Here is a 26,594-nt window from a genome sequence, read left to right as displayed (position 1 = left end):
ACTCTCAAACTAGGTTCGCAAGACGTCCCAATCCTATACAATATCCACGTAATAGAACGCAGTTAAATAGCATGAATCAAATACAATAATTTATTAATCTTCCGGAGAATCGATATCAACTCTCAAAATATATTCTCAACATACTCCGTCTTGAAATTGAACCATATTCATAGCTATGTACATTTAGTGAAGATTCCATTCATTGATTAATGTGGCGAATCAACGTCACAACGAAAAAGTTGAGATAGGTACAAGCCAGAGAACACCAAGAGAGGAATCGCCCCTAGATACCTTACACTTTCAATGAAACCCTGTCTAATTATTTTTCAACAAATCCAGGAAGATTTGATGCCTGCTCTCCTTCTCAGCCTTTATTTGGTCTCTCACGCAACACGCTCTTTCTCGCGATAAGGGCGAAAAGCGTTGCGAAGGAAAAACAACGGCTGCGAAGGAAAAAAAACGGCTGCGAAGGAGACTACTCGATACTAAAAAAAAAACTCGTTAGGGTCCCTTAGAGATAGGGCGTCATTTTTTCGCCAGGTTAGGCGAGCGGAGGCCAGCGCGAGGTCAGCGTGACGTGCGTGACAAGCACTAGTGCACAAGCTCCTCCTCTGGCACGCGACTCGCCCCTCGTGCTGTTATCCCGCACGCTTTACACTTTCCTCCGCTTGCCCGAAAAACGTCAAAGAAATGACGCCCGTCCCGCAGGCTAGGAAAGTAAACAGCGAGGGAAGAAAAAATATGGAAAAGGCCAGTATAAACTAAATCATATTCATCCCACTACAACATATCTCATTTACTCATCAATAAATTAAACTCATTCAATAATTTTAGATCACGCTAATGAAGACTTTAAGATTTTAAGCCGAGCTCGCTCGATAACAAGTAGGAGAGTTACATTCAGTTTTTCAGCGAAATTTTCGTCGTGAAACTTAACTGTGCTTCTCTAAGCAACAAAGCTAATTCTTATGATCGGACGTAATCGAAGGGCTCAATTAAAAAAGTCAAACCACAGAACTGGTTACAAAATGGTTACTCCATTTTTTGCAAAAACTTGAAAAATAATGTCGACCGCTTTTTTTTTAGGCACCAAATTACGGAGATTCTCGAGCGCCCTCTGTCTCCCTATTGGAAGATCTCGAACTCATAGTCGTACACGCCCCAAAATTTTAAGGTCAGTGGAGAATAAGGAACTTAAAGGTACCATTCAAGGCTAGAACCCAGACCCCCTGGTCATTCTGTACAATAATAAATCTACTCTACGTATAATGTATCTTAGGTATGACGTTTAAGAGACACTTTTGACACGGCAATATTATTTATCACAACTTCCCCTGTCTTCTTCCGCACTGCTGTCATTAATTTGAGGACTTGAGCAACCTGTGTGGAAAGGAAAGACTGATCAAGGTATATGTATTTAAGTTTGTTGCTGCCTGTTTATACACGCCCAACGGGTATGGCACATACACGTACAAAGACTACAAGAAAATACTCCCTGACGTCATTTGCTTTCAGAAGATAGTGATTCACACATCATCCTCGCAAGAACTCTACAATCAATCCAAGTATTTTTGTGTCTTCGAATGGCATAAGTACTAGCTTCTGGGAAACACTTGTCTAAGGAATGTCTCTGAGTTTGGGTCATAACACTCCAAAAATATAAGCCTATCTCGCATTGCAGCGCGTGAAGTGAGCTGAAATATTGCAACTCCTCTTTAATGGGATGGGATGGGATGGGATGGGATGGGATGGGATGGGATGGGATGGGATGGTTACCCAAACACCCCCCTCCTTCCTCCCCCCCCCCCCCCCCGCCATAACTTTATTCAAGAACATAAGACAGTTTTTAATCAAGACCTACAGCCGCCAGTGTAATGTAACAGTTACCTGCACTTCCTGTGGGGCTGTTGTTACCCTCCCGACTGGTGTTGTTACAGGCGCTTCCGGTTGGTGAGCTCCTCTTTCTGTTGATTACTATGGGGGGAGGGTTAGTGGGTGAATCACCGCTGTGTATGTCAGTCAGGTCCTCAGTGCTAATGTGTACCAAATGATACTGCTGACTTGTGGGTAATGAACTCAGTGACGTAATGAAAGATTCATCTGCGCTACCACATGGTGAAGGATCCACACTGCTATCAGCTAACGGATAAAAAAGTATAGTCAGAGTCCTGTCCACACTGAAGCGTTTACAACAAAGCCTCATTTTTTGATACAGTTTCTCTTGGAATTCACTCTAAGACGCTTAAAAACAATTTAAGGTCGTTCCTCCGAAGTAGAATCTACCCTGAGATTTTTACAAAACTTTACCTATGGGTTGTTTATCCTAAAGAAACATAAAGGGAGGGCGTTCTCGTGCTTTTAGAGGGGTAGCAGTACCTTGTAGATACTCATGTTAAATACTCATATAATTCCTATATATCATGACGATCATATTTAGAAATTGCTACATTGTATTCTTTCCGTACGCTTGCTTAGCTCATGTCGTAGAGTGCCGGATTGTCGTTCGGGGTCGAGGGTTTTAGCCCCACACCGGACCAACATAAAGGGTCTTAAAATAAGTGAAGAGATGCACTGCCTTTACTATGACATCTGCAAATGGTTAGACATTCCGTAGGCCCCGTCTCCTGCATATTCTCCGAACGGGTTAGCAGGGAGCGTTAAAGAACATGTTGATGTGTATACATGCCCCCATTTAAACCAGCTGTTAGCTGAACTAAAGAATTGGTATATATCTATTTTACGGAATGAAACTCATCGCTCATTTCCAAAAATGAGAAAAAAATGTTTGATCACCATGCTCGTTTGCAGGAAAATGACGATTTACCTCGCTGGTGAGCTCCGACAATAAATCCCATTTTTTAATGCGGGCGCGATAGTCACGTGTTAAATTATGCGCAGTAAGAATTCGCGATGTGATACTACGGAATTGCCTTAAGCTGTTTTCTACCAAGACTATGTGTGTCTCTAACTTACCTTGTGTGGGACTATTGTGAGAACTGGCTCGACTTTGTAGTAGTTCTTCCTCGGTAGTAGAGTACCTCATCCTGTAGGTTTTGTTTATAGTCGAAGCCCTTTTGAGGTCGGACAGTAACTGAGAACTAAGTTGGAGACCTGAAGAATATAAGATATTAGAAATAACTTAAATCAACAAGATAAGAGGTTGTAAAGCAGTCATGAGAAAGAATTTCAGTTCACGGTTAGGCGGGAGGTCGAGGGTTTGAATCCCAGACCGGACCAACACAAAGGCTCTTAGAACGATAAACTGTTCGCCTTGTCTCCTGCATCTTCTCTTTACTGGTTAGCAAGAGACGTTAAAGAGTCCACCTACTTCTCGCAAAGAGCTTGGTGTATAGGCCCCCATTTACACTAGCTTTAAAGCTGAGTCAGCCTGTTTAAATATCGCAAATAAATCAATAAATTCAAAAGACAGGAGTACCTTCAGTTCCAACAGTAGAGTGAGCAGTATTTGCTCTGTGTACTTTCCGCTTCGTATCTTTGGGTCGAGAACTGAAAGTGGTTTGACACCGAGTTACTAGAACGTTTATTGAAAACCTGTAATAATTTGTAAGTCTACGAGTAAAGATTGACCATGGATTTTTCTTTTCTAGACAATGCAATTGTCGATGTAAATAGTTTATTTTACTTGTATGCAAAACATAAAAAATCTTCAAGGACATTTTTCAAGAAAATATTGTGGAACAAGTCTCCTGTTCCATGACAGGCCTGTCAGTTTTTGGACAAAGGGTCACAGGGAAATAAAGGATCTCAGAAAAAGACCTGTCGAGGAAAGCCTGCCAGGGTAAAGGTAGCGAGATAAAAATACGAGATAACAATGGTAGTTTGTTTACCGAGGACTGTCTGTGTCCATTTCCGGCAGGTGATGAGGTACTGACAGGTCAGGTTCAGGGTTGCCACACCCGTCATCATGGTCAGGGGGATGGGGAATGGTACATGCTACTGCTGAAATTGGAACTCCGGAGCTGACACAGATGCTGGCTACAGTCCCTGATGAGACTGAAGAAACAATAGGAGAAATATTAATGGACAACATAAAGAGGCCATACCCTACTTTACGCCGTGTCTCCGCTTCTTAGTACAACACTAAACATATCTGTTGTATTGTTAATATAAAAACTTTGGTCTCTTTCAAGTTAAAAAAATTGTGAAAGATAAGTCATTCCATGTTAGTGGCTCATTTCAAACCGAGTTTATCCTAGTGTCTGTGGTACGAAACAAGCAGAAGTATTGCCTCTTCTCCTTTACTAATATTAGCCAATCACAGGTTACCAGCCTCCCTGCCTGCTTTCAGCAGGCTTTCCTAACTGTTTACTGATAACCACTTATACTGCCTCGGGGAGAAAATTAAGTGAGAGTCAATTGTCTTGCCCAAGAAGACAACACAATTAATATATCGATAATTCACGTTTGACTGAGTTGTCTTTTTCTGAAGATGAAACAACTGATAGTCACGTTTCTTTCCGTTACCACTAAGTGATCTGTCTTTAGTAACAGGAAGAAAACTGATTTATACTGTATGAACTGAACAACTTAACATTGAAAATCAATACCTGTGGGTTTCTTCGGAGAAGTTCGGTTTTTACTGTCAGCACCATCCAAGCTGGGTAATGAAGCACCCCTCCTGTGAGGTCTGACATTTCCTGTACCCGATCTCATCCCTATGGGATGGCTTCCACTGGTCAGAGATTCTACAAACAAACAGGAAAAAAAACCATACACATCAGTCTTATGTGTACTGTATGTCGTAGGGCCAACGTTCGAAACGCAGCTTTCGAAACTCTACGGTGGCCAATTTACATAATCAACCCAGTTGATGACACCAAATTCTCTAGTAAGACTCCCAACCGACGCAGTACCGTTGTTTCTTTATAAACTTACCCCCTTTTATACGTGCACTGTACCGTTCAACCTCACTCGCTGTCTTGAACAAGTACCGCATGAGCGAAAACGCCAACGGAAAGATGAACATTTGCAAATGCGAGTATCCGTCCAAACAGATCTTAAGATAAGGGTTCGACCCCGATAGAGCAGTTTTCACCGAGTGTCGAAAAACCAAAACCACATTTATCCCAGGGACCAATCAAAACAAAGGTCAAAATCATAAATAGCTAATGAGGAATCAAAGCGAAACAAGAAAACTGCTTAAAGCGCGGGAAAACGCAGGTAACCAAGTATGTGTTTTTAGTTTTGCATCCGATTGGTCGAGAAAGTAGCGCGAGTTTTCTTTTAGACCAATCACAAAGCTAGGTAAGGTAAAGGCAAAGCAACCTCGGATTACTTTCGACACGCTATTGAAAATTGCTCTGTGAGTGATTTAAAGTGAAGTAAACGCACTTGTACGCTGTACAGTGAAAAAGAAATTCAACTTTGAAATCGCCGTAAAGGAATTGTCAATTCACACTAAGTCATGATCAAGAAACATCTGACTCCCTTATAATTGAAGACGGGTGCTCTGCTTTACGAAAGCCACAAAAGATCAAGGATTCAAGGGTGAGGGTGGGGGACAATCTCGCATTTGATATGAGATTCTAAAACATGGCACAGCGTACAATGATTTAAGTATCAGGTAAGACTTTAAGAAACAATCACCCTCTAGGGCTTTCGCACTGTCAAGAGAGGCAGCCGCTGCCTTGTGAGCTTCTGCGCGGGTTAAACAACTCTGCAGTCTCTCCAGCATGCTGCTGGTCTTCTCCAAGCGCGTTCTCTTCTTGATCCTTTCCTTATGCTTGTCTTTATCGTCATCTCCCCGCCTGGGCCACTCTACTACTGACACATACCTCCGTGACACAGCCGGCGCATTCCAACGCGACCCTCTGGGGCCTCGATTATCAAACTTAAGCAAATTAAGAAGCGCTCTTTCCTCTGCATCGATAAGAGGACCTTGATTGTTTGGAAGGCAATTAGAGCAGCTGGTTTGAGTTGACAATGGCTCGGGTTTTGGTTCTGCCTCTTCTCGCTGTTCCGTTAAACTGTTAATATCAAAGAATTCGAGTTCAACATCTTCTACGTCCCAGGCCTCTTGTTCCTTCTGTTGCGCAGCCTGTTCTTCTGGGGAACTTTCTGAGCATGGGACGAGATCCTGAAGTGCTTCCTCTTCTAAAGTCTCGTCTGAAAAAAAGCACCAATAAAGAATTCATTTTGATGCGTCGTGCAATTCAAGTAAAAGAAGGTCTGAACAACGAACTGAGTTATCCTTGCTAGCTTAAGCCGGGAACAAATACAAAAGTTTTACTGAGTCCCCTTTAAGGACTCGACCCATAGACATTCAACCCCACTGCTCTACCACTTAGACGCAGGAAACTCTATGATGGGCTAGGTCCTTACTAGGTTCAAGTGTGACAAACGTGTCGCTTACTGCGCGGATCAGCAGTGTCGAAAGCGTTGTCATGTGTCAGGTAAAACTAAGTCATTAAGTCAAGTGACTCATTTGGCCAGTGCTTATCCCGGTCTATGTAGCAAAAAGCAGCTTAAGATATTGCGACCACCCTAACGGGGGATACAAGTCCATCACTTCACCCTCCCCTTTTGCAGCATTTTGTCGGAGAGAGACACAGTGAGTAAAGCGTCTGATCCGAGAACACAACCCAATGAGCCAGCCAGGTCTCGTACCCAGACCTCGCGCGCTAACCGTTGAGCCACCTCTTCTCCCATTCTATTACGCAGTGTTTACCTCTTAATGACTCCTCTTCATTTCCTTCCGGCTCAGATGTCTCCTCCTCAGCTTCCGGTCTTCCATCCACTTCATTCTCGTCATCACCAGTATCAGCACCACTCTCGTCTTCGTCTTCCTCTCCATTATCATCTTCATTTGTGTACTCATCCACCACTTCTTCTCCTTCCTCTGATGCTGGAAGTACTGGCCCTAAAGGAGAAAACTTCGTCATTACTATGAGCGACTACACATGAGGCACAAAAAAAACCTAACTTACTCCTTCCATGTCCAGTTTACACCAGCAAATTGTCCGAGTAAATTTTTCGCAACAGAGCGCTTTTCGAAAAAATAAAGTAAAACCATAAGCGAAGTAATCATAACAACCAACCACACAAGAGAAAATTAGAGTAATTTTCAATTGAGTGTCGAGAGTAATCCGAGATTGCATTGGTTTTTGCCTATCAAATGCAAAACTAAAACCAATCACGACTTAGTCGCCCGTGTTTTTTCCAGCGCTTTGGGCGGTTTGCAAATTTAAGGTATTGTTCTTTTTTCTGAATGGCCGTTGAGATTACGTTGATTTCATCTTTACGTCAGTCAATCGAAAAGAGCCCTATCTCGAAAAGCGGCCACAATCATCTCTACTGAATCGACTTTCAATTCGGGCGAAACAACCGTAAGAAACTGGCGGAAACGACCGGCTACCTGTTAAAAACTTGGTTTTAGGACAAAGGGACTTGAAGAGACAAGACTCTGCCTCCTTTTCTATCTGCGCTGCCAAGGAAATTTTTTTAGCGAAAAACCCGATCGTGAAAATGTGGCTTAACACCAGCAGAACACAACACATACCAGAGGCAGTTTCCACATCTAATGCAGTGTGTGCTGTGGCACGTGGCCTAGAAACTTGGGCCCGTCGCACTACCAACTGGGCATCATTTTGTTGCTTGGTGACCAAATGATCATTATCATCCTCGATGTTGTCCAATGATTGTTCAAGTAAAGACACGTGACCCATGTCTGACACGCTGCCCGGTGCTGAGGAAGTCGGTGCATGGTTTCTGGACAGTTCAATGGCAAGTCGCTGCGTTTTGAAAAAAAAATTCTTACTTAGATATAAAAATATAATAAACAATTATTGGACGATGAATAATGACTGGAAATCTTTGAAAATCATATATGTGCACTGCGGTGAAGAAATGAGATATAAGTGATCCTCGCAGCTATGAACACTACCGAACTAGTAGTTGAAATGAGACCTAAAAAAATTCTTTGACTCCCTAGGGAGGCGATCTGCCATTTTCCAGACCAGCATGGACACAACTACGCATGACAAGAATGTCTTTTTTCTAATAGAAACTGTGGTGTTGCGTTGGTGGGAGAGTCTCACAGGTAATTTGTTGTTAACATCTGAGTTGAAAACGTAAATTAGCCACCGTAAAGAATTTCAATAAAGGCTGACGTTTCGAGCGTTAGCCCTTCTTCAGAGCCAATTTGGAAGATACCGGTAAATTTTTGTAAGAGCGGAGCTAAACAGTATTGCACATGGGTAGTGCATTAGTAGTGGATACTTAATTGCAGGTCACGTGGTGGGTTCTCGAAAAGAAGATTCATTTTGGGTCGTACTTACAACGTCAGTTTTAAGTCCACTAATCTTATTCTTACTTATATATCGTGTACCTCTTTTAAATCGTTAATCTGCTGAATGTACTGCGTCTGACCAGTTTCAAGTTGATTAATATACCTGGAAAAACAAGAACGAAACCACAAACGTGAACTGTTACTCAGCAACATAGGGATAAGTTTCTAAAGAAACTGTGGTGCTGCGTCGGTGGGAGAGTATAGCAGGTTATTTAGTGTTACCAACTGAGTTGAAAACGTAAATTAGCCACCGTAAAGGGTAAAAAAGGCTGACGTTTCGAGCGTTAGCCCTTCGTCAGAGCGATAGGGCTAACGGGCTAACGGGCTAACGTTCGAAACGTCAGTTTTTTTTTACCCTTTACGGTGGCTAATTTACGTTTTCAACTGAGTTGTTAACACCAAATTACCTGTTATTCAGCAAGACTGCAGATACGAGCTGCCATGTTACCAATAACTCGGCCCATAATTTAAGCTGAACTCTATCACTCTCAGAAGTGATTAACATGTTACTTCTCCTTATAACATTCAAACATTATCCAGCAAGCACGTAATGAGAATACTCAAACGTATCAGGTAGAAGAGGTTGTCTTGATCTAACACCAAACTCTCGTAACTAGTTTGAGAGGAAATGTGTGGCATCCAGACAGGAGAATTCACAATCAGATCTCGGGTGAAAGTGTAATATTTGCCCTGGCTACGTTTGAACACTTGCATCAAGTGACGCCTTACCACTGTTGATCTCTACACTTTTGGTAGAATGTTGGAGGTCTGACTTGAAACCTTAGAATCAAAGTGTCATTTGCTGTGTTCAGGTATCCTTCATTTCCCTACAACAAGCACGTATGCAAGTTTTAGTTATTGGAGCATATGTACTTCGCCTTTACCTCTCACAATAACAAGAATGACATTCACTTACCAAAAGATCCAAGCGAAAAAATCTGTTGTAACCCCAACATTCACCAACTTCAAAGTCAGAAGCTGTAAAAGAAACGCATTGTACAAATAAACTGAAGTTCACAGGTTAATGTGAACCCTTTACACCCTAACATCAGTATACATATTCTCCATACTGTTCTTAATACATTTCCAAGGGTGCTGACAAGGAGAATTTGTTTATCAATCAAGAGCTTCTCTAGTTGAATTGGTGATCATTTCCTTTTTTCTCATGACCTGAATGTTTGATGCAGGGGTGATACTGTAAGGAGAAATGAGATGCATGCATGCTAGTCACTACAAGGGGTTAAAAGGTTCATTGTAGAAGTACTAGCCTGTGTTTCAATACAACTCACCAAACTCCCTCACAATGTTCTTGCTTGAATCAGGAGATGCATGGTGAATCATTTCAACTCTGTATTCGTACCTAAAGAAATCAATTAAAATGTAATTATCATGAATTTAATCACCAAATGAAACAATAATGGAAATTTTAAAATAGAAAGTAAAAGAATTGAAAACAATTATCATAACATTATTATAAATAATTACTTGGATGTTTCTGGCAGTCCAGCAGAGAGCTCCAGAAATACAGACAGGTAATTTCCTCTCACCACACCATTACCATCCTAAAAAGAACATCAAAACTTTTGTTGTTTTAAATATTTTACATGCCACCTTGAGACACTTCAAATTTCTCAGGTTGCCCTCCAATGACGAACCTTTGAGAAAGGAAAAGTGGCCATTCCACATCCAGGAGAGGACTGCTGAGGCAGATCCATGATCAAAACAAACTATTGAATAGTAAAACTTCAAATTCTGAACTGTTGAATATAGTTTTTTTTTCCATACTCACAGGATAAACCTTAAGTCTCCAACTAAGTCCACTGATATTTAAGGGTTCACTATAAACAGGATCTGCCTTTCTTCGCAATAAACTGTGTACAGAAAACCAAGTCAAGTGTCAATGATACATGAATAAACTGGGGAAAGTTAATAAAGAAACTGTGGTGCTGCATCAGTGGGGGGTATTACAAGTTACTTTGGTTTCATCAACTGAGTTGATAGTGTTACAAGGCCATAGTAAAGAGTTTCTACAGTTGACCTTCCAAGGGTTAGCCCACCATTTCCTCTGACAGAGATGTACAGTCTATATACTTTGGTACTTTCAAAAGCCTGTGATATAACTAGTGAAATTGATTTTTTGTAATTGGTCATAAGCAAAGTTTATTGTGAAGTGTGTGTCAGTGTATACTTGTTATTTTATTATAGTAATATGATGGTTTTGAAAAATTGCTTAAAATATATCTTTAAAAACCTTGCATATTTTCTGAAAGTATGAAATGTATTTATATGAAAATTACACTTTGAGTATCATAGCCTGATATCTTAGGGAATCATATGTTGCATCCGTGGAGAAAATATTTGTTTTGATGAAGGGAACAATGGAAAGGACCATGACTAAATTAATAATAATAAGATAATTATCTTTATTATTATTTGTAGAATTTAGACAGTTTCAACATACCAGTATCTTTATTTTCAAGAAAAGATGAATTACCTGAAATTGGTGATACAGAATGTACTTGTGTCATAGCCAGGTACAATTTCACTGAAAATGAAGAGAAAAAGCATTTTGCATGAGATAAATTTTTCTTCTCTCAGTTGGATTTCAAGTTTACAAAAACTATTGGCCATTGTAGGAAAGCAATGCATTTTCTTACCCACAAATTACATTACCGGGTAAGTCTTAAATAACTGTTTTTTAATGTCTTGATATGCAAGAATTAAGCTAATTACCTTGAAAAATCAGCTGGTATTGGAGGACTCACAAATGAAGCCATTGGTTTACGATGAACCTACAATGGATTTAATTTGTATTTTTCAGTTAATTGCTGCAAAATACCAGTATTACTTAATACAATGTATAAAAATGTTGTATAATGATTAAATGAATTGAATCAATTACAGCAAAACAAAAATGGGTTTTAGAAATTATTCCACACAGAATTTCAGGTCTAGTTGTTATTTTACCACACCTGATTAAACATCTGTAAAAGTTCACCACTTTTAGCAATAAGTTCACTTCTGGAGCAAGAGTGCAACTAAAAGGCAATTAAAAAAAAAAACAAACATTAAAATTTCATCAGTTATTTTGAAATGTTTGGCATTGAAATGACCCAAATTGAATGATCGGGGTTACAAGAGTCTAGAGAGATGATGCATTCCACCTCAATGTTGATAACATACTTCCAATAATGGATTTGGAATGAAATAAGTAACATTTTGACATGCACAAAGAAAGATTACTCGCACATGAGCTGCAATAAAAGAAATCTTAGGAAAAAATAAGCCTGAAAAAGTTCAGGCCTTGAAAATTAGTTGAGCCCTACCCAGCACTACCAACTGAGTAACAAAGCCACATGTTGGAAGCTAAGAAAATTTCAGTAAGCTCTTTATTCCCATAAAGGAACCTAATCAAATGAAAAAGAAGTATTTTGACCTGCCAATGATTTCAAGTAAACAAAGAATCCTTGCAAGTGTGCTACACGTACAATTATTAAACAATTTTTAAACAAACCTGATGTTCAACTTCCTGTAACAAGGATTCTAACAGTTCTGTCTCCTGAGTCAGTGAGTTCTTTTGACCTGTTTAAAATAAACAAGTGAAGAAAACAAGTAAATAAAATTATTCACGCACAGTATCATGACTCCCCTTTGAATGAGATGCAAGTTTAGTACAGCATTCATTTCAGCAACTAATCAGTTTTCCCTTGCTACTTTATCAATCCTTTTCATTATCCTATGTGGAGAGAAACATTGAGAGGGTAAATTGTTTTTTATTACCTAAAGACACAACACAATCACCTCCAACAGGACTTGAATCCACTAAGTTACTGGGTCTCTCATGAAAGCATTAATTTGAAATTACTAGTAATAGTACATCAATAGGCTTGCATATCAAATACTGATAATCTTAATAGTTATTTTTCCCATTTATTACCTTATAGAGGAAAGGGCAAACAATCAGTTACACCCTAGTTATACAGTCAAGTGAAACAAGTAGTCATAATATTTTCATCTCAAAACTTACCCATTAGTGTCAGCAATTTACTTTTAAGCTGAGTGTCTAAGCGTGCTATCATCAATTCCACTGCATTGCGAATTTCACGTACACGCTAAAAAAATTTATTATGAGAAAAACAATGTAGGATTAGTAGTTCTAAGTTACATGTAATAAGGTTAATTATTGCAATTTAAACACTGAAAAACAATCATACTTCTTCTTTAGCTTCACGCAAACTTTCCACATTGCGTTCCTACAAAGAAATGAATACTAAATTTCAAGTCATGGTAGAGACAGATTAGCAGACAAAAAATAACTTGATTAATACAGTGACTGAGTAAGTCCAGGTAAGTAAGAAGTAACTTTATCCTTTATCTAAGGAGGGTAAACATATTACAGTCATACACTGGTTTAGTCTTCTCTTAAATTATAAATAATTTAAAATGGTTTAGAAAGATCAAGACAAGAATTAAAAGTTATCATAAAAAAGATAACAAATTTGGGTACTTGGGGCACCAGAACCGATAAGTTATTTTAAGATCACAGAGCGTGTTGACATCAATTTCATCTCAGAAGCATAATTATCCAACTCAGTTTCCTTAACCCTGTAACTCTCAGAAGTGATTGACATACAACTTCTCCCTATGATATTCATACATTTTCTGGCAAACAGGTAATGAGAATACTCAAACTTATCAAGGAAGAAGTTTTTATCTTGATCTAACACCAAATTCTTGTAACTAATCTACAAGGAAGTGTGTAGCAGCTAGAGGGGAGAATTAACAATCAGATCTTGGGAGTTTAAGGGTTAAGAGCTTAACATTTCTGGTCCACATCCTCAGGTTTGGTGTCACATATCTCAGTTAAGAGCTTCCCACATACCACTTCCTGAACAAGACTAATCAGTTCCATCAGTCTGCGCCTTAATGCTGCAACCTAAAAAAATAAAAATATTAATTAAACACTTACCAATAAATCACTAGCTTGAGTTATTCTATGCAAAATTTAAGTTGACAATACCTCATCTGTGATTGATGAGACATGCTGGTCGTATACCTCATCCAGAGGCTTAAAAGTGTGGCCGGAGTGCTGAAAATCAAATCAAATATAATAACTCAATAGCGTTACAGACTGTAACTATTTAAATTCCATGAGTGACCAAGACTGAATTTCTCCTCACAATATCAATACAATATCAAGGGGAGAACTGACAAGAATTAAGAAAAATATCAATTAGGGGATTAGTTAAATTCAATGCCAAATTCTCCAAGCAAACATCATAGGAATTGTATGGCAGATAATAAGAAGAATTACTAATTAGATCTTAGAGGTTAAAGGGTTAAAGTGCAGGAAAAAGGGAGAGACCAAGTTGCAATTTGTGTTAGCAAAGTTATGCAAAACCATATTGATGACTCAAGCCCACAAAAAAGGGCAATTCTTTTCAGTCAACTATTAAGTAAGTCATGAATCAATAAATTTATGTTTGTTACACAGTACTTAGGAACATTTCATGTGAAATGATGCTAAATGAGGGAGAAAGTAAGACCAAGGTTGCAAGATGTTTCTTCCTTCATTTGAATGCTTTCATTTCTCACAGTTGTTTTTCAGTATTGTGTTGACAAGTGCCTACAGATAGCTGTGTGATACCAATAAGTACTATTTAAAAGGTGATTATTTTTAAACTAACAAGTGTTAAGAAGATCAACTCACCGTCCCCCCCCACAGAGCACACTGATGGCAGATGCACTGCTTACATGTACTGCAGAAGACACTGAGTTTTTCATGATGAATGTCACATCTAAAGCAAGGCCAAATCATAACAAAACACAGTTGAAAATAAAAAAAATCAACAATTAACTATTTACCATAATGATTACACTAACCCATAGAATTACATATCTTGCGTTCTTCAGTAACCCTAGTTTAAAGATCCCTAGGAACTTCAAAACTATACATGAAAAAGTAATCTGTTGTCTCCTGTGTTCAGATTCACCTTGAAGGTTCATGAAAAGGCCCTGCACAGTTTTTGAGCACTATAGGATGTAGCTGTTTGTCATTTGTACATTTCCTGCAGTGAGCTGATTAATCAAGAGTATACAATTTGAAAAATTCCAATTGAAAGCTTTTAGCAATAGAGCATGTTTGTGTCCTCTCCAGATGTCTAGTTTGGAAGTCAAATTGTTAATTTTTTGGTCACATTTTTTTGGTTACTGTCTTCTTGTTTGTCACAAGAAATAAAAAGGGATCATAATATTAAAAATAATGCAGGCCAGGTGGTAAGGAGTATTATCACGATTTTGGGAACGAAATGGGATACCTCCTCGTTAAATGCATATTCAAGCTGTTCTAAAATTAATATATATCATATATAAGAATAATTGTCATCGGCAGGAGACAGTATTCAAACAAATGGTCATATCCTCCTATATCATATTGTCCTGAAATATATCTAAAGTGCGGTCCTTGGGAACATGCACGGCTAATGGAACCAATTGTTCATGCTAATGAAATGGTGTAACAGTAGCCATTAGATCAAAATATCCTCTGTGTTCTTTCCTTATGGTTTTAATACTAGTTTAGAAATTTTTCCAACCCGTTCTTATCACCCAAAATTCATTTCAAACTATTGCAAAACAGATCTTGTAAGATATGATTTCCACCCTTTGATTGTCTGGTGCTGTACACAAATCAGCAGTTAATAACAGACACACACATAAGTTACAAAAAAAACTAAGCTGAGCTGTTCTTGTTTATGTATTATTTCATTGAATTCCATGAGCAAAAAGAGATTTAAAGGCATTTGAAAAACTGTAACCTCCATTTGTATTTCAATAATTTTAAAGTATAAAATAATACAGTCTATTGATTTCAAAATTATAAAACAATAACGCTGACTCTCAGTTCAGTGAACAGCCATGACCATGAAAGTCAGACAAACAGTGTTCTAAAAACAGCCAATATAAGTTACTTAAAGATATAGAGAGATACTGTAGCACATTCAAAATATTTTCCCTTATATTTCCATATATTTAACCATGACAAAGATAAACAGTGCTCACAGACAGCCGAAGTTACTTTAAGATATTCAGAGACACTGTAGCACATATTCCCTTATACTTCCAGAAATCTACATGTAAGCAGAGTGGAAATGTTAACATAGTATTTTGTATTCGTTCCTAAAAATAGGTTTCTCTCTTTAAAATCTTTTTTTAAATTTCTACAGTGACTTGAGTTTAAAAATGAATCACAAACAAGTGAAGGCAACCTCAGTACTGTTATGATTTTAAATAACAATGTTGTATAAATGTATAGACTTTAAGGATGAAATCCTGTTCAAAAATTACTATTGACAATAGCTTGTGAGATCAGAATTCAAATCAAAGTTTACAGTGAGACCAAAACATACTTCTCAGAAAAAGATACCACTTGAAATAAAAATGATGATGGTACTTTCATTATTCATAAAAAAGAAAGTATACCTATCAACAGCATTCTTCTTCATCCGCAGTTTCCATGACCAAACACGTATATGCATAGACTCTTTTATCAAGCCCACTATTCAGTGAAATATATTTCTCAAAATTCTTCTCAAAAATCCAACCAAGATGTGAAAAAAATCAACAAATGAAAATTGTATTGAAGCTTCGATACTTCCACTTACTTTTACCCTTAGCAATTTTCCACAACTTGCACATTTCACCATCATTTTCAAGTTTTAACATTCAGAAGAATCCCAAGCCATTAGAAAAATGTTCCAGTGTTACAATCATTTTTAAGCACATATTGTCTGTGTTTGATCTAAGAAATACATTTTATCAATGCGATCAGAGTCATCAATTTAACTCTGGCTGTAAATGTGTGGGTTGCTAAACTGACCCTAGACAAAGCAATAATATTCTGCCTACAACAAGACACCTGCTCACCTCAGCACTTGCCAATCTCACAAAGATCATTTAAATTAAAAAGGAAGTTCTTAAGGGCACACATTTCTCTCGCAACTCTTATGCAAATTTGCTGCATCCTCTAATAGCTGACAGTTAGAGAAAAATACCAGGGGTTCTAAACATTAGATTTCATCCCACCTGTCTTTATCTGCATCTTCTTTAGCTTTAGGGGGGCCTGTTAACTGAAGTGAGTCTAGTTGCTGAAAGATAAAACAGGAATTAAAATCTTAAATCCAAAGTGAAGTTTTCTTGCTTAATAATTTGGGTCATTTATTAATAAGTGACTGCATGCAAATTAGAGACAACTTATTATTCGGCAGGCAACTTAAGTAATTGTCTAAGCTTGACATGAACAATCCCACACATTTCCTATAACACTGTGAGCTCTCTTTAATATCTTTTATGACCGCACCCCATGAAATAAAGATAATACATCTGATTAAGTATTATGTTGAAAGATCTGACATCTTTCTCCTACACATGACATCACTCATGACTTGACTATTTACCAATTGAAAATAATTTAGGGTTGTTTTAGTGAGATATGATTTAATAATGAAATATGCAAATATTTCGTATCAAGTATTTTTAAAGGTAATGAACAAATGACCCATAACCCACCAACAGAAAAAATGAACATAAACTCAACCAAGAATTATTTATCCCGTAACTTTTTTTTTTCTTTCTGGTGGATATTTTCATAACCACAAAGTAAAATTAATATCCTCCTCCACTCTTCTTTAGAAGCTTTATTTTGAAGAACTAGATTTATGCATTTTGATCTGAAGCAAAAATTAACAGACTGAAAAGTAATCATGATAAATTTAAGTAATAACAGAATGAGAGCAAAAATTTGGTTCTATGAAGATGCTAAAATAAACTGTGTTTCAAATGGAAGTAACTAAAACTTGTCTCTTCATTTAATCCATAAAACTGTAAATTCAGAAGTCAGCAGAAACTGATAAGAAGTGACAAAAATATTGTCTGAGAAATATGTTATTTGTTTGCTATTTATTCTGAAGAAAATCTAAAAGGGCTTGGTTAACAATGCCAGTCTCGATTTACTTTATGAAGTACACTCATATTAACAAAGTTGTCTTCTCACTAAAAATATTGGATGTTGCTCTTAATTGGTGCTTTAAACCATTTTTACCATTCAATGTATTTTGACTGACTGTCTAAAAAAAAAGGCAGCTGACTATCAGCTTCTTTTGTTCATAACAGATGATGATAACAATTAAAATAAAGTTCATTTCTGTAATTTATTTTGGACACAGTGTCACTCAGTTCTCACAGGTGTTTAAATAACAGATCAATCAAGGCAACATGTTGCCAAAGTTTTAAACAGTAGCTCCTAAAAAATCAGTAAAAAAACAAAAATAGTTCAAACCTGAGTGACTTCTTCAACCCATCGACAGTGGACAAGTTCATGAAGATGAAGGGATGCTCTGTATTGAGAGAAAAGAAGTTTAGCAAAAGGTTTTCACTTAAGGCTGAATAGATTTTTAAATGCAAGGGTAGGCATTATGACTGCTAGAAAGATGAATAATGTTCCCAGAAACATATTTTAATTATTTTACCTGCAATGTGGACACTGTGGTCTTTGTTCAGTCAACCATCGCTAGGAAACAGAAAACAATGATCATAATAAATGGTTGTGTTTAATTTAGATTACCCTATATTTAGTCAGTTATTAAAACTGGAACCATGGAATAATAGAATCCTTGTTATTACTGTACATGTCCTGGTAACACATTTCTTGCAATGCATAATCTTTTCTATCATTCTTTAGTTAATATTTTTAGTAATTTACCCTTTAACTCCCATAAGTGACCAAGACAGAATTTCTCCTGACAATATCAATACAATATTGACCAGATAAGTGATGAGAACAAAGAAAACTATCAATTTGGGGATGATTAGTTGATCCAATACTAAATTCTCTGAACCAATATTATAAGAATTGTATGATTGACAGTAAGGAAAATTTCAAATTTGGCCTGGGAGTTAAAGGGTTAACAGTTCATGTAAATCAACTATTAAAAATAGGCAGTTTGAGCCTACATGTGGCTACTAATAAAGCACAATTTTTATAGCATTGAAAAGAACTAGAGGTTGTATAATGATGCTGGAGGATGGTGTTGCAGGAGATTTGTCTCACATGCAAAATAGAAAACCTGCTGCATCCTTCATATTTATGAGTACCCTGTTCCTCCTATAGGATGAGGTAGCCACAAAAATAATTTAAAAAGATAAACTATGAACTTAGTAATTTAACTTTGAATTTAGCAGATACACTCTGTCTCTCTTAACTCTCAAACATCAAAACAAAATCATGCAATCAGACAAATGAAGAGAATAAAGAAAAATATCATTAAGGGGATTTATTAGTTAGTCCAATACCAAATTCTCCAAACTAATATCATAAAAATTATATGATAGACTGTAAGGAGAATTATTGAAGAGATCTTGACAGTGAAAGGGTTAATTGAAAACTAAAATTGTTTGGACACTCCATTCTCTTAAAAACATTCAGCATTCTGCATGCAGATCAATTATTTCCTTACCAACATAGACAAGGGGGAAAGAGGAAGTGTTTTATGTAACAATTATTAAGTAAAATGAAGTTGTACCTAATGTCCCTTCAGTGTCTACTCAATAAAGATTTCACTTACAGTATCTTTTACAACTATTAACTTTTTTTGTGAGTTCAATTTTAATTCAAATGCCTTTGAACCAAAGAAATATTTCCCACATTTGTTCAGTAAAAATATGATCTTCAATTTTGGTCAACATGACCTACCATTTTGCACATTATAATTATATTTTTAATTTGTCATGAAAAAAATTAAACCTGTGAACTGAAAATCAAATAAACCATGATCTTTATAGATAAGCTGCAATTTTAGTCTTTAACTCCCATGAGTGACCAAGACAGAATTTCTCCTTACAACATCAATACAATATCAAGCAGATAAGTGATGAGAATAAAGAAAAATATCATTTAGAGGATTATAAGTTGATCCAATACCAAATTTTCCAAACTAACATTACATGTACAAGAACTGTATGGCAGACAGCTAAGGAGAATTACTGCTGAGATCTTGGGAGTTTAGGGGTTCAGCCATTGCAAAACAAATTAAGGCCTTAGCTGCACTTAAATCTTGTCCCCAAATACTACAGTTTAGTTGGGTGCCACTGCATGCCAACTGAGCAATATTTTCAGTAAATGCATGACTGTATATGATTTGACAAGGAAATATCACTTAAATGCACTGCAAATACTCAAGGTTTTGAACAACTACTTACAGTTGCCCGTTTGAATATCATCCTGAAATCCATGTGTGTCACATACTATACCAAATAACTTGGGTACTTTTAAATGCATCAAATTTTGCAAGGCTTCTGAGATATTACTTGGTGGTGCAATTTTACACAAATGACCTCAAGTCATATTAACTCAAAACATCTACACAGAAATCTCAAAATTCAAAATGGCCCAATCTCCACACAAAAAAGGCTCTTAAAATGGCAATTATTGTCAGTGACTCTCCACACATAATGTAGAGCTACAGTACTGAAAGTTTCATATAATTGTGAAGGTAATGACAGTGAGTGTTTCAAACCAAATCTACACAATTCGCAAAATCAAATTTCACAAATTGTGTTTAGAATTTCTGATTGTGTCACCTTCTACAAATTCTCCACACATAATTATTTTTCACACCAAACAGAAGGATTCAATCCTTGACCAGACTCAGAACCAGACTAAAACTAACCGAGCAGAATTAACAATATCCCTCAAGAGACAAATCCCTCATAATATGATGCAGAAAATTTCAGTCTGAAAACTGATTTTAAAATGTAAATTTTTAGTACTCTTAGAATTATTTTGTCTCACTCAGTGGTTACTTTCAAGTCACTTTAAGTCACCATGCAAATAACTGATAAAAAAGGATATACAATGTATTCAAAATAACAAAAAGAAAAATAACCAAGAACACCTGCATTACTTAAAAAACAGGATGCATTTAGCAAAATTTACATATTAAGATACTGTACTGGTGGTGGCCATAAGCATCAGTTTTTGAAATTTCCTTTACCTTTCATTTTAATTGAAAACAAAACTTCCATTGTCAGATAAATACAATATATAATATGCAGTTGAAGAACCCTTTTTTCCTCTTAAAAGCATAATTTCTACCCATTAATCAAAATATAAAGCACTCCTCCTAAGGCCTTAATTAAACAAAAAAAGACACAGTCAAACAAAAGATGACCCACAAGAAGTTAAATTTTCCCTGGATTTTGATAAAAATTCATGATTCACAGAATGGTGTAAAAACCTGTTTCAAGCTGAACCCAAATTTGAAAGGTCCAAATTCTCACTCATTCATCTCCAGTACAAATAAATTTTTATTCAAGGTACACCTCCATCAGCTGGCTTCAGACACCAAAATAAGTCACACAAATTTCAGGTTACAATAATTACATTTTTTAACTCTAGATGTAAAATTCTTTAATTGTAATGGAGGACAGAAGCAGATGGAGGCATTCTTAGTGTATTTGTGTAAGAGCAAGCTTGGCCCAACTCACTCGCTCTATTTACCAGCTTTATATTCAAGAGGATTGCTGAATTAACTCACTCACTCAGTTGGGATTGAATGATTAAGAACAGTTACTGTAGTAAAGTTTACTAAACCTGTATCGAAGGAAACCCTGTGATAACCCTTAAACTCCCAAGATCTGATTGTTAATTCTCCCCTCTAGCTGATACACATCTCTTTGCAAATTACAGTACTGCTCACATACCAGTATACGTTAACTGAAAAACATGAATGAAACATGCCAAAAATTGCGTATTATTAATTAGGAGAAGTTGGTGTTAGATCAAGATAAAACCTAAAATCCAATTAGTTTGAGTATTCTCAAACTTTTCATATTGCTGAACAATATATGAATATTACTGGGAGTAGTTCCAGTTAATCACCTGTGGGTCTGTCAAAGGGTTAAGTTAAATATTGGCTAAAGTCCTTTGGAAATCTGCTTAAAAATGGTGAACTGTAGCTACGAGTATGTGATGCTACAGCATGTACTCAACTCCCAAAATTCAACACTTAACCCTTTAACTCTGAGTGGTAGCCAATGCAATGCACCCCAGATGGTAATCAGTGGATGCTGGCCAAAAAATGCAGTACATGTACATGCACATGGTAGAAAATCAAAGATAGTCCAACTTTCCTAAAAACCAGGGATCTTACTTGTTCTAGGCTAAACAGCCTCAGGTTCCCCAAACTTTTGGGTTTTTTTTTTTTTTCAAATAATTATGGTTACAGGCAAGAAGTGTTCTTACATGACTGTTCTACGATATTAAAAATAAAATTTAACAAGAAAAATCTACTGTGTGACAAAAACCAAGAAAAGTTTTACAAATCCTCCTCTTTGTGTGAATAGAATTTGTTTCAGATACAACAACTGGTCTTAACTTGAAATGAGAAGTGACAGAGACTTGTCACTGTATAGAGAGTGGCTTTAATTAATACATTCAAAAATATTGTTTTTTCCTCATCTGTTACCAATGAATACAGCATTCTATCAAGTTGCCAAAAAGTTGAAGAGGTATGTGACAGTAAATATGTGCTTCACTTTTGCTCAAATTTAAAGTTAAATCAATTCAACCCAGACGATTTACAATAAACTGTAAACTCAAAGATTAACAATGTAAATATTGTACCTTGAAAAGAAGGATACACAAAGTAACTAACAAATAAATATCATTTTGATATAAAAATTAATACATTTTTATTAAAGGCAAAATAGTTAGTGGCCCCTTGAACAATCAATAGAAAGAATGTAGGTTGAACATTATGAATATTTTCAACAAAAATTCATGAATCCTATTAAAAAGGATCTTTTTATTAATTTTTTAAATCCCCCTCCCTCCCATATGCACCACAATTCCTTTACAAACCTACCCCCATTATTCAAGATCTTACATAATGCTGTAAAACTCATGAAAAGGACTTATAACTTGTAAAAGATAGTTGCAGATCTTTTTTCTCCTGTAGTTCAGGTATCCTGGAATGGGGGAAGGGTGAGTTATGACTACTTAACACAAAGGTTTCAGTAACAACCACCTGGCATCTACCACCACCTGTAAGACCTCTCACTGTGGTTTGTTCAACATGTGAGCTAGCTCTTTTGCTTGCGTTTTACCTTACAACATGGCAACCTATTGCGCCATAAGCAACCTCTTAATATAGAAAATGTTATTGAGACCCCTGTGCAGGTAGTTAAAAAAATGTTTGGTTTACTGTAAAATTAACAAATAGTCATTGGTTAAGCATGGTCTGTACTTTTATCAACAACAATATTCATCATCACAGTGGTAAAAATTTTGTGTATATCTCATGAGTCCACAACAAATCATGACCACTGTGGTTACCAAAATTGTTGTCGATAAGAGTACAGACCATGCTACAGACATCAAATAAAACTATTATATCAGTCCTGAACATTGCAAAAGAGTACAGACCACAATAAAGACTTCAAATTAAACTATTATTTCAGTGCCTGACCATTGCATGACAAGTTGATGCAAGCATCATCATCTGTACTCTTATCAACAAGCTAATCAAACTACAATGTTACTGACAATTGTGGTTAATGCTGCTTATATGTAAACTCCCTGAGACATACCCTCAAGAAAATAATCCCCTATGTCAATCAAAAATCCCTTAGCTGGAACTCTCTAAATGAGCACATCTACTTATGAGGCAAATGCTCCAATATGTTTCATTAAAAAAAGAAAAACCTGAAAAAGTCATATAAACCCAGGACTTACAAGAAGCCGTTTGCTGTGTATAAACAAAAAGTTCAGTGTTCTCCTTTTAGGATGGTAACCGGTTAAATTTACTGTCTCTAGTACATCTTACTAAAATGACTTGAAATTTTTCAAAATTCAATTGGAAAAAGGATTGCTCTTCTGGTTTAAAAATGTCTTTAACCTGTCATGGTTAAAATAAGGGTGAACACTGAAAGTGCTATAAAAATCTGGATGTTTGTTGAGATTCTTAACTTAACCTTCATCAGAGGAAAAAGAAGAGTTAATTTCCCCTTACAATATTCATTCAATACAATATCAAGCAGACATGTTATACAAATGGACAAAAATTTAAATTAGAGAATTAAAGTTGATCCACTACCAAACTCTATGTAGGAACATACAAGAATTGTATAGCAGACAGCTGAGAGAATTTCTAATAAGATCTTGGGAGCAAAAGGGTTAAGGTCTTACACACACCTCTGAATGTTTAGTTTTAATTTACACCCTGTTGTGCATGTTGACTTGCAATAGATGACATAAAATCTATATAACTCACCCTTATACATAGGAAACAGCACATTTTGGAACAATGAGGACAAAGTCTAGCATCTCGCAGCTTCTCCATGCAGATAAAGCATCTGAAAACCTCTGCTAGACTCTGGGAAAGTAAACAGAAAACAAACACATCCAAATTGAGTAACTGAGACGTTTGCAAGGTTTTTCACAGATGAATGACTGAAAATGGGAAACTAAACAGTACAGATCAAATAAGTCTGTTGCTTGGGAAAAGAATTCTCAACTTACAGCTGCTGTTGGCCTTTTACTTAAAGTCTCTCAGCACTTCAGTCAAGTTGACACTACAGCTGACTTAGAGTGAATAGTCTTAATGTAAGTTTATCCCAATCTCAAATGTATCATAACTTATTTTCAACACTTTTTTGGGTATTGTGGTAAATTTTACAAGCTAAAATGTACAGTATACTAGCCTCTTTGCACACCCATGGGATTATCCAGACTGTTTTGTAGCCTTTTCTCAGTTTTTATGTTCTCAATGCCCTCCAGAGTGATAATAATAGTTATACAGTTAATGTTCTTGGGTATAAAGTTCTATGTTCTAGACCCTTCTCAGAGTTATTTTAGATCTTGCCTAGTGCCTCAAGCTAAAATGACCCTGAGTCTGGCCAAAAACATATTTTTGCCTACAAACACAAACTATATTGATTTAAAATACCATAATGTTTAATCAAAAATTACCAGTTCAATTTATGATTTATTAGAGCCTGCTCAAATAGCTTTCATAAATTTCTATTTAGTTTCATATGTAACTGACTGGTTCATCACTCTTAACAAATATTGTTTTTATATAGGATGCTGTCATTTAGAAATTAATTTACTAAGAAGATTACCATTTGATGGTCACAGACTGGAGTCATTGTACCTAACTTTATGATAGTCAAAGTCAGTCTAGATGCGATGGAAATACTACTTGAAAAATTGCTGCATTATCAATTGTTGGCCTTAACATGAAGTCACCTGTAATCTTATAAAATTTACTTCTATATGTATCTTGTTTACATTTCTTGTTTTGATTTAATGAGATTAATAGTTTTAGGATCTCCTCTGAATGTGATTGTTTGAAATAACGTTTGTCAGTGTTCTGAGCCTCCTGTTTTCAAACCATTATTATTAACCGTAGGAAAACGTTTTGCCTTAAAAAAAAACTTATTGTATAAAATAATCGATAGTGTGTCGGTTTTTGGTCTAGATTTTAAAACCTGTCCTTATCTCTACGATTTAGAGTCGAATGTTCTATACGGCGCAAGACTCCAAATTGATGACCGTCATTTTGATGACGATTTTTGAAAAACGGTCATCCGCAAATTATTTTCCAGTTTTTATCATGTTAACAGCCAGTCGTTAGGATCTGTTTTTTGCGTTTTCTCACGCTCAAAACTTACAGAGAAGGACTTAATCTTTGCTTAGATTACTGAGCGAGTATCAGATTTGGTTTCTGTAAATAATTCGATCAACTTTTCACCAACGCAAAAGCACTAAAAACACAAGTCACCTCCACTGATCCTTCGTCCATTCTGACGTCTTCTTGTCCAATTACGAGTAAATTTTTCCGGAGATAAGTTACCTTTCTAAATAAGATGAAAAAAGCTCTCGCTCTATATTACCATCAGCTTGTTTAGAGCTTTGAAAAATCATTACAAATTTATAGCTTGTTCCCAACGCTCCTCTTGTTTGGGTTGTAGAATCACGTGATATGAATTCGGGCTTTAATTGGCTGGGTGTAAAATAGAGGGAAACAACGCCGGTTTTGAACTTTTATTTGCAAACTTTTGTAGATGATGATTTCCAACGTCTATCAGAGGACATTTTCGAAATGGATAAAAGGAATAATACTAAGAAATATATTTAGAAAGGGACAGAAAAATTAAATTGGACCGTAGAAAAATTATCCAATACTAACCCTAAAGATTAAAATATTTGTCCCATAGGACCTGGGTACGAGTTGTCCTTTACCGCGCTATCGTCATTCTGTGCTTACTGGAAGTACGCGGAAGGAGACGCAAAAGTCGTTTCAAAAACGATCATGAATTTTACAATTTATGCAGACCCAGCTGTGTGCATTAAGTTCTCTGAGCAACAAGAGGTATCTTATGTTGTAGTTTGTTTTATTTGAGTGACCTTTCGTGTGGCAGAGGAGGCATCCGCTGGGGAAAAAAAGTCACTAATTGATTGCTTTTGCCTCAACAGGTTGCGACCAGTTCTTCTTCAAGCATCCAGAATCCGCTTCCCCTCACATCGTGGTCCGCTACAAAGACTTCCATAAATGAAGGCAGACTCTACAAAACAGACGGGAAAAGAAGAGCTCGAAACGTGGAGAGCAGTCGAAAATACAGGAAGAGGAGGTATCCGTGAAATCATTTAGTTGACCTACATGTTATGAAGTACCTTTAACAAAGTTGAAAACTGTTAACTTTCAAGAAAATTTGAATTCTGTCCTGTTCAGAAATTTTCTGTGCAGATTTTTGCGAGGAAATATCGTTTCATAGTGACATACTGAAACACCTCGGCAGTAGACTGCAAGTGCTTGAGACTTCTGCAGCCAGTTTTCTTTTCTTTCAGGAGGGAACGCTTTCAAAGTTTGGAGCAGGCAAATAAAAGACTACAGGAACAGATCGATGAAGTAGACAGACAACTACAACAGCTAAATTATGCTTTTCATTTATTTGTACAGCATGCTGAGTGTTGCGAGCACTGCTGCAATATCAGGATAGGTGAATAACTTCATAATTCTTGAGAGCAACCCTATTAGACAAACTCATAGCAGCAGCTGGATTATTTTTCATTTTATGACATTTGAATTGTTGAATTAAAGGCATGTCTGTGGAAATTACCTTAATTTGGTCCTTAGATGGGTTAAAGCACTAATTTGTCAAATAAAAACAAAATTAACATTCAATCTTTGAATTTCTTTGGCTTAAGCTTAATATCAACCTTTTGCAC

The 26,594-nt window shown here is 36.5% G+C and overlaps 2 protein-coding genes across 3 annotated transcripts; one reads left to right on the top strand and one right to left on the bottom strand.

The window, feature by feature from the left end:
• Positions 1–76: 76 nt before the first annotated feature.
• Positions 77–25,280, bottom strand: LOC131793985 (E3 ubiquitin-protein ligase TRIM37). 2 transcript variants are annotated; one of them, XM_059111477.2, is made up of 29 exons: positions 25,147–25,280; positions 23,635–23,736; positions 17,833–17,873; positions 17,643–17,700; positions 16,391–16,452; positions 14,019–14,106; positions 13,329–13,397; positions 13,191–13,244; positions 12,523–12,561; positions 12,336–12,420; positions 11,823–11,890; positions 11,281–11,346; positions 11,042–11,100; positions 10,803–10,853; positions 10,098–10,179; positions 9,794–9,870; positions 9,598–9,668; positions 9,225–9,286; positions 9,038–9,135; positions 8,348–8,411; positions 7,520–7,751; positions 6,689–6,880; positions 5,608–6,126; positions 4,569–4,706; positions 3,849–4,014; positions 3,437–3,507; positions 2,974–3,111; positions 1,888–2,139; positions 77–1,380 (listed from the first exon to the last, which is right to left on the bottom strand). In XM_059111477.2, exons 1-29 carry the CDS (start codon positions 25,165–25,167, stop codon positions 1,316–1,318), a joined length of 3,090 nt encoding a protein of 1,029 aa, XP_058967460.2. In that variant the 5' UTR covers positions 25,168–25,280; the 3' UTR covers positions 77–1,315. The 2 variants fall into 2 exon arrangements, with proteins under 2 accessions (XP_058967460.2, XP_066018501.1); XM_066162404.1 differs by lacking the exons at positions 16,391–16,452; positions 17,643–17,700; positions 17,833–17,873; positions 23,635–23,736; positions 25,147–25,280 and adding exons at positions 15,788–15,863; positions 15,970–16,181.
• A 368-nt stretch (positions 25,281–25,648) lies between these two features.
• LOC131786910 (uncharacterized) lies at positions 25,649–26,542 on the top strand. Its single transcript, XM_059103970.2, has 3 exons — positions 25,649–25,737; positions 25,842–25,996; positions 26,214–26,542. Exons 1-3 carry the CDS (start codon positions 25,678–25,680, stop codon positions 26,371–26,373), a joined length of 375 nt encoding a protein of 124 aa, XP_058959953.2. The 5' UTR covers positions 25,649–25,677; the 3' UTR covers positions 26,374–26,542.
• The last annotated feature ends 52 nt before the right edge of the window (positions 26,543–26,594 follow it).

This window comes from Pocillopora verrucosa, chromosome 2, assembly GCF_036669915.1.
Source record: "Pocillopora verrucosa isolate sample1 chromosome 2, ASM3666991v2, whole genome shotgun sequence".
In the NCBI taxonomy this organism is placed as follows: Eukaryota; Metazoa; Cnidaria; class Anthozoa; order Scleractinia; family Pocilloporidae; genus Pocillopora; species Pocillopora verrucosa.
Note: the sequence above shows the minus strand (reverse complement) of the source record. Positions and strands in the feature narration are given on the sequence as shown.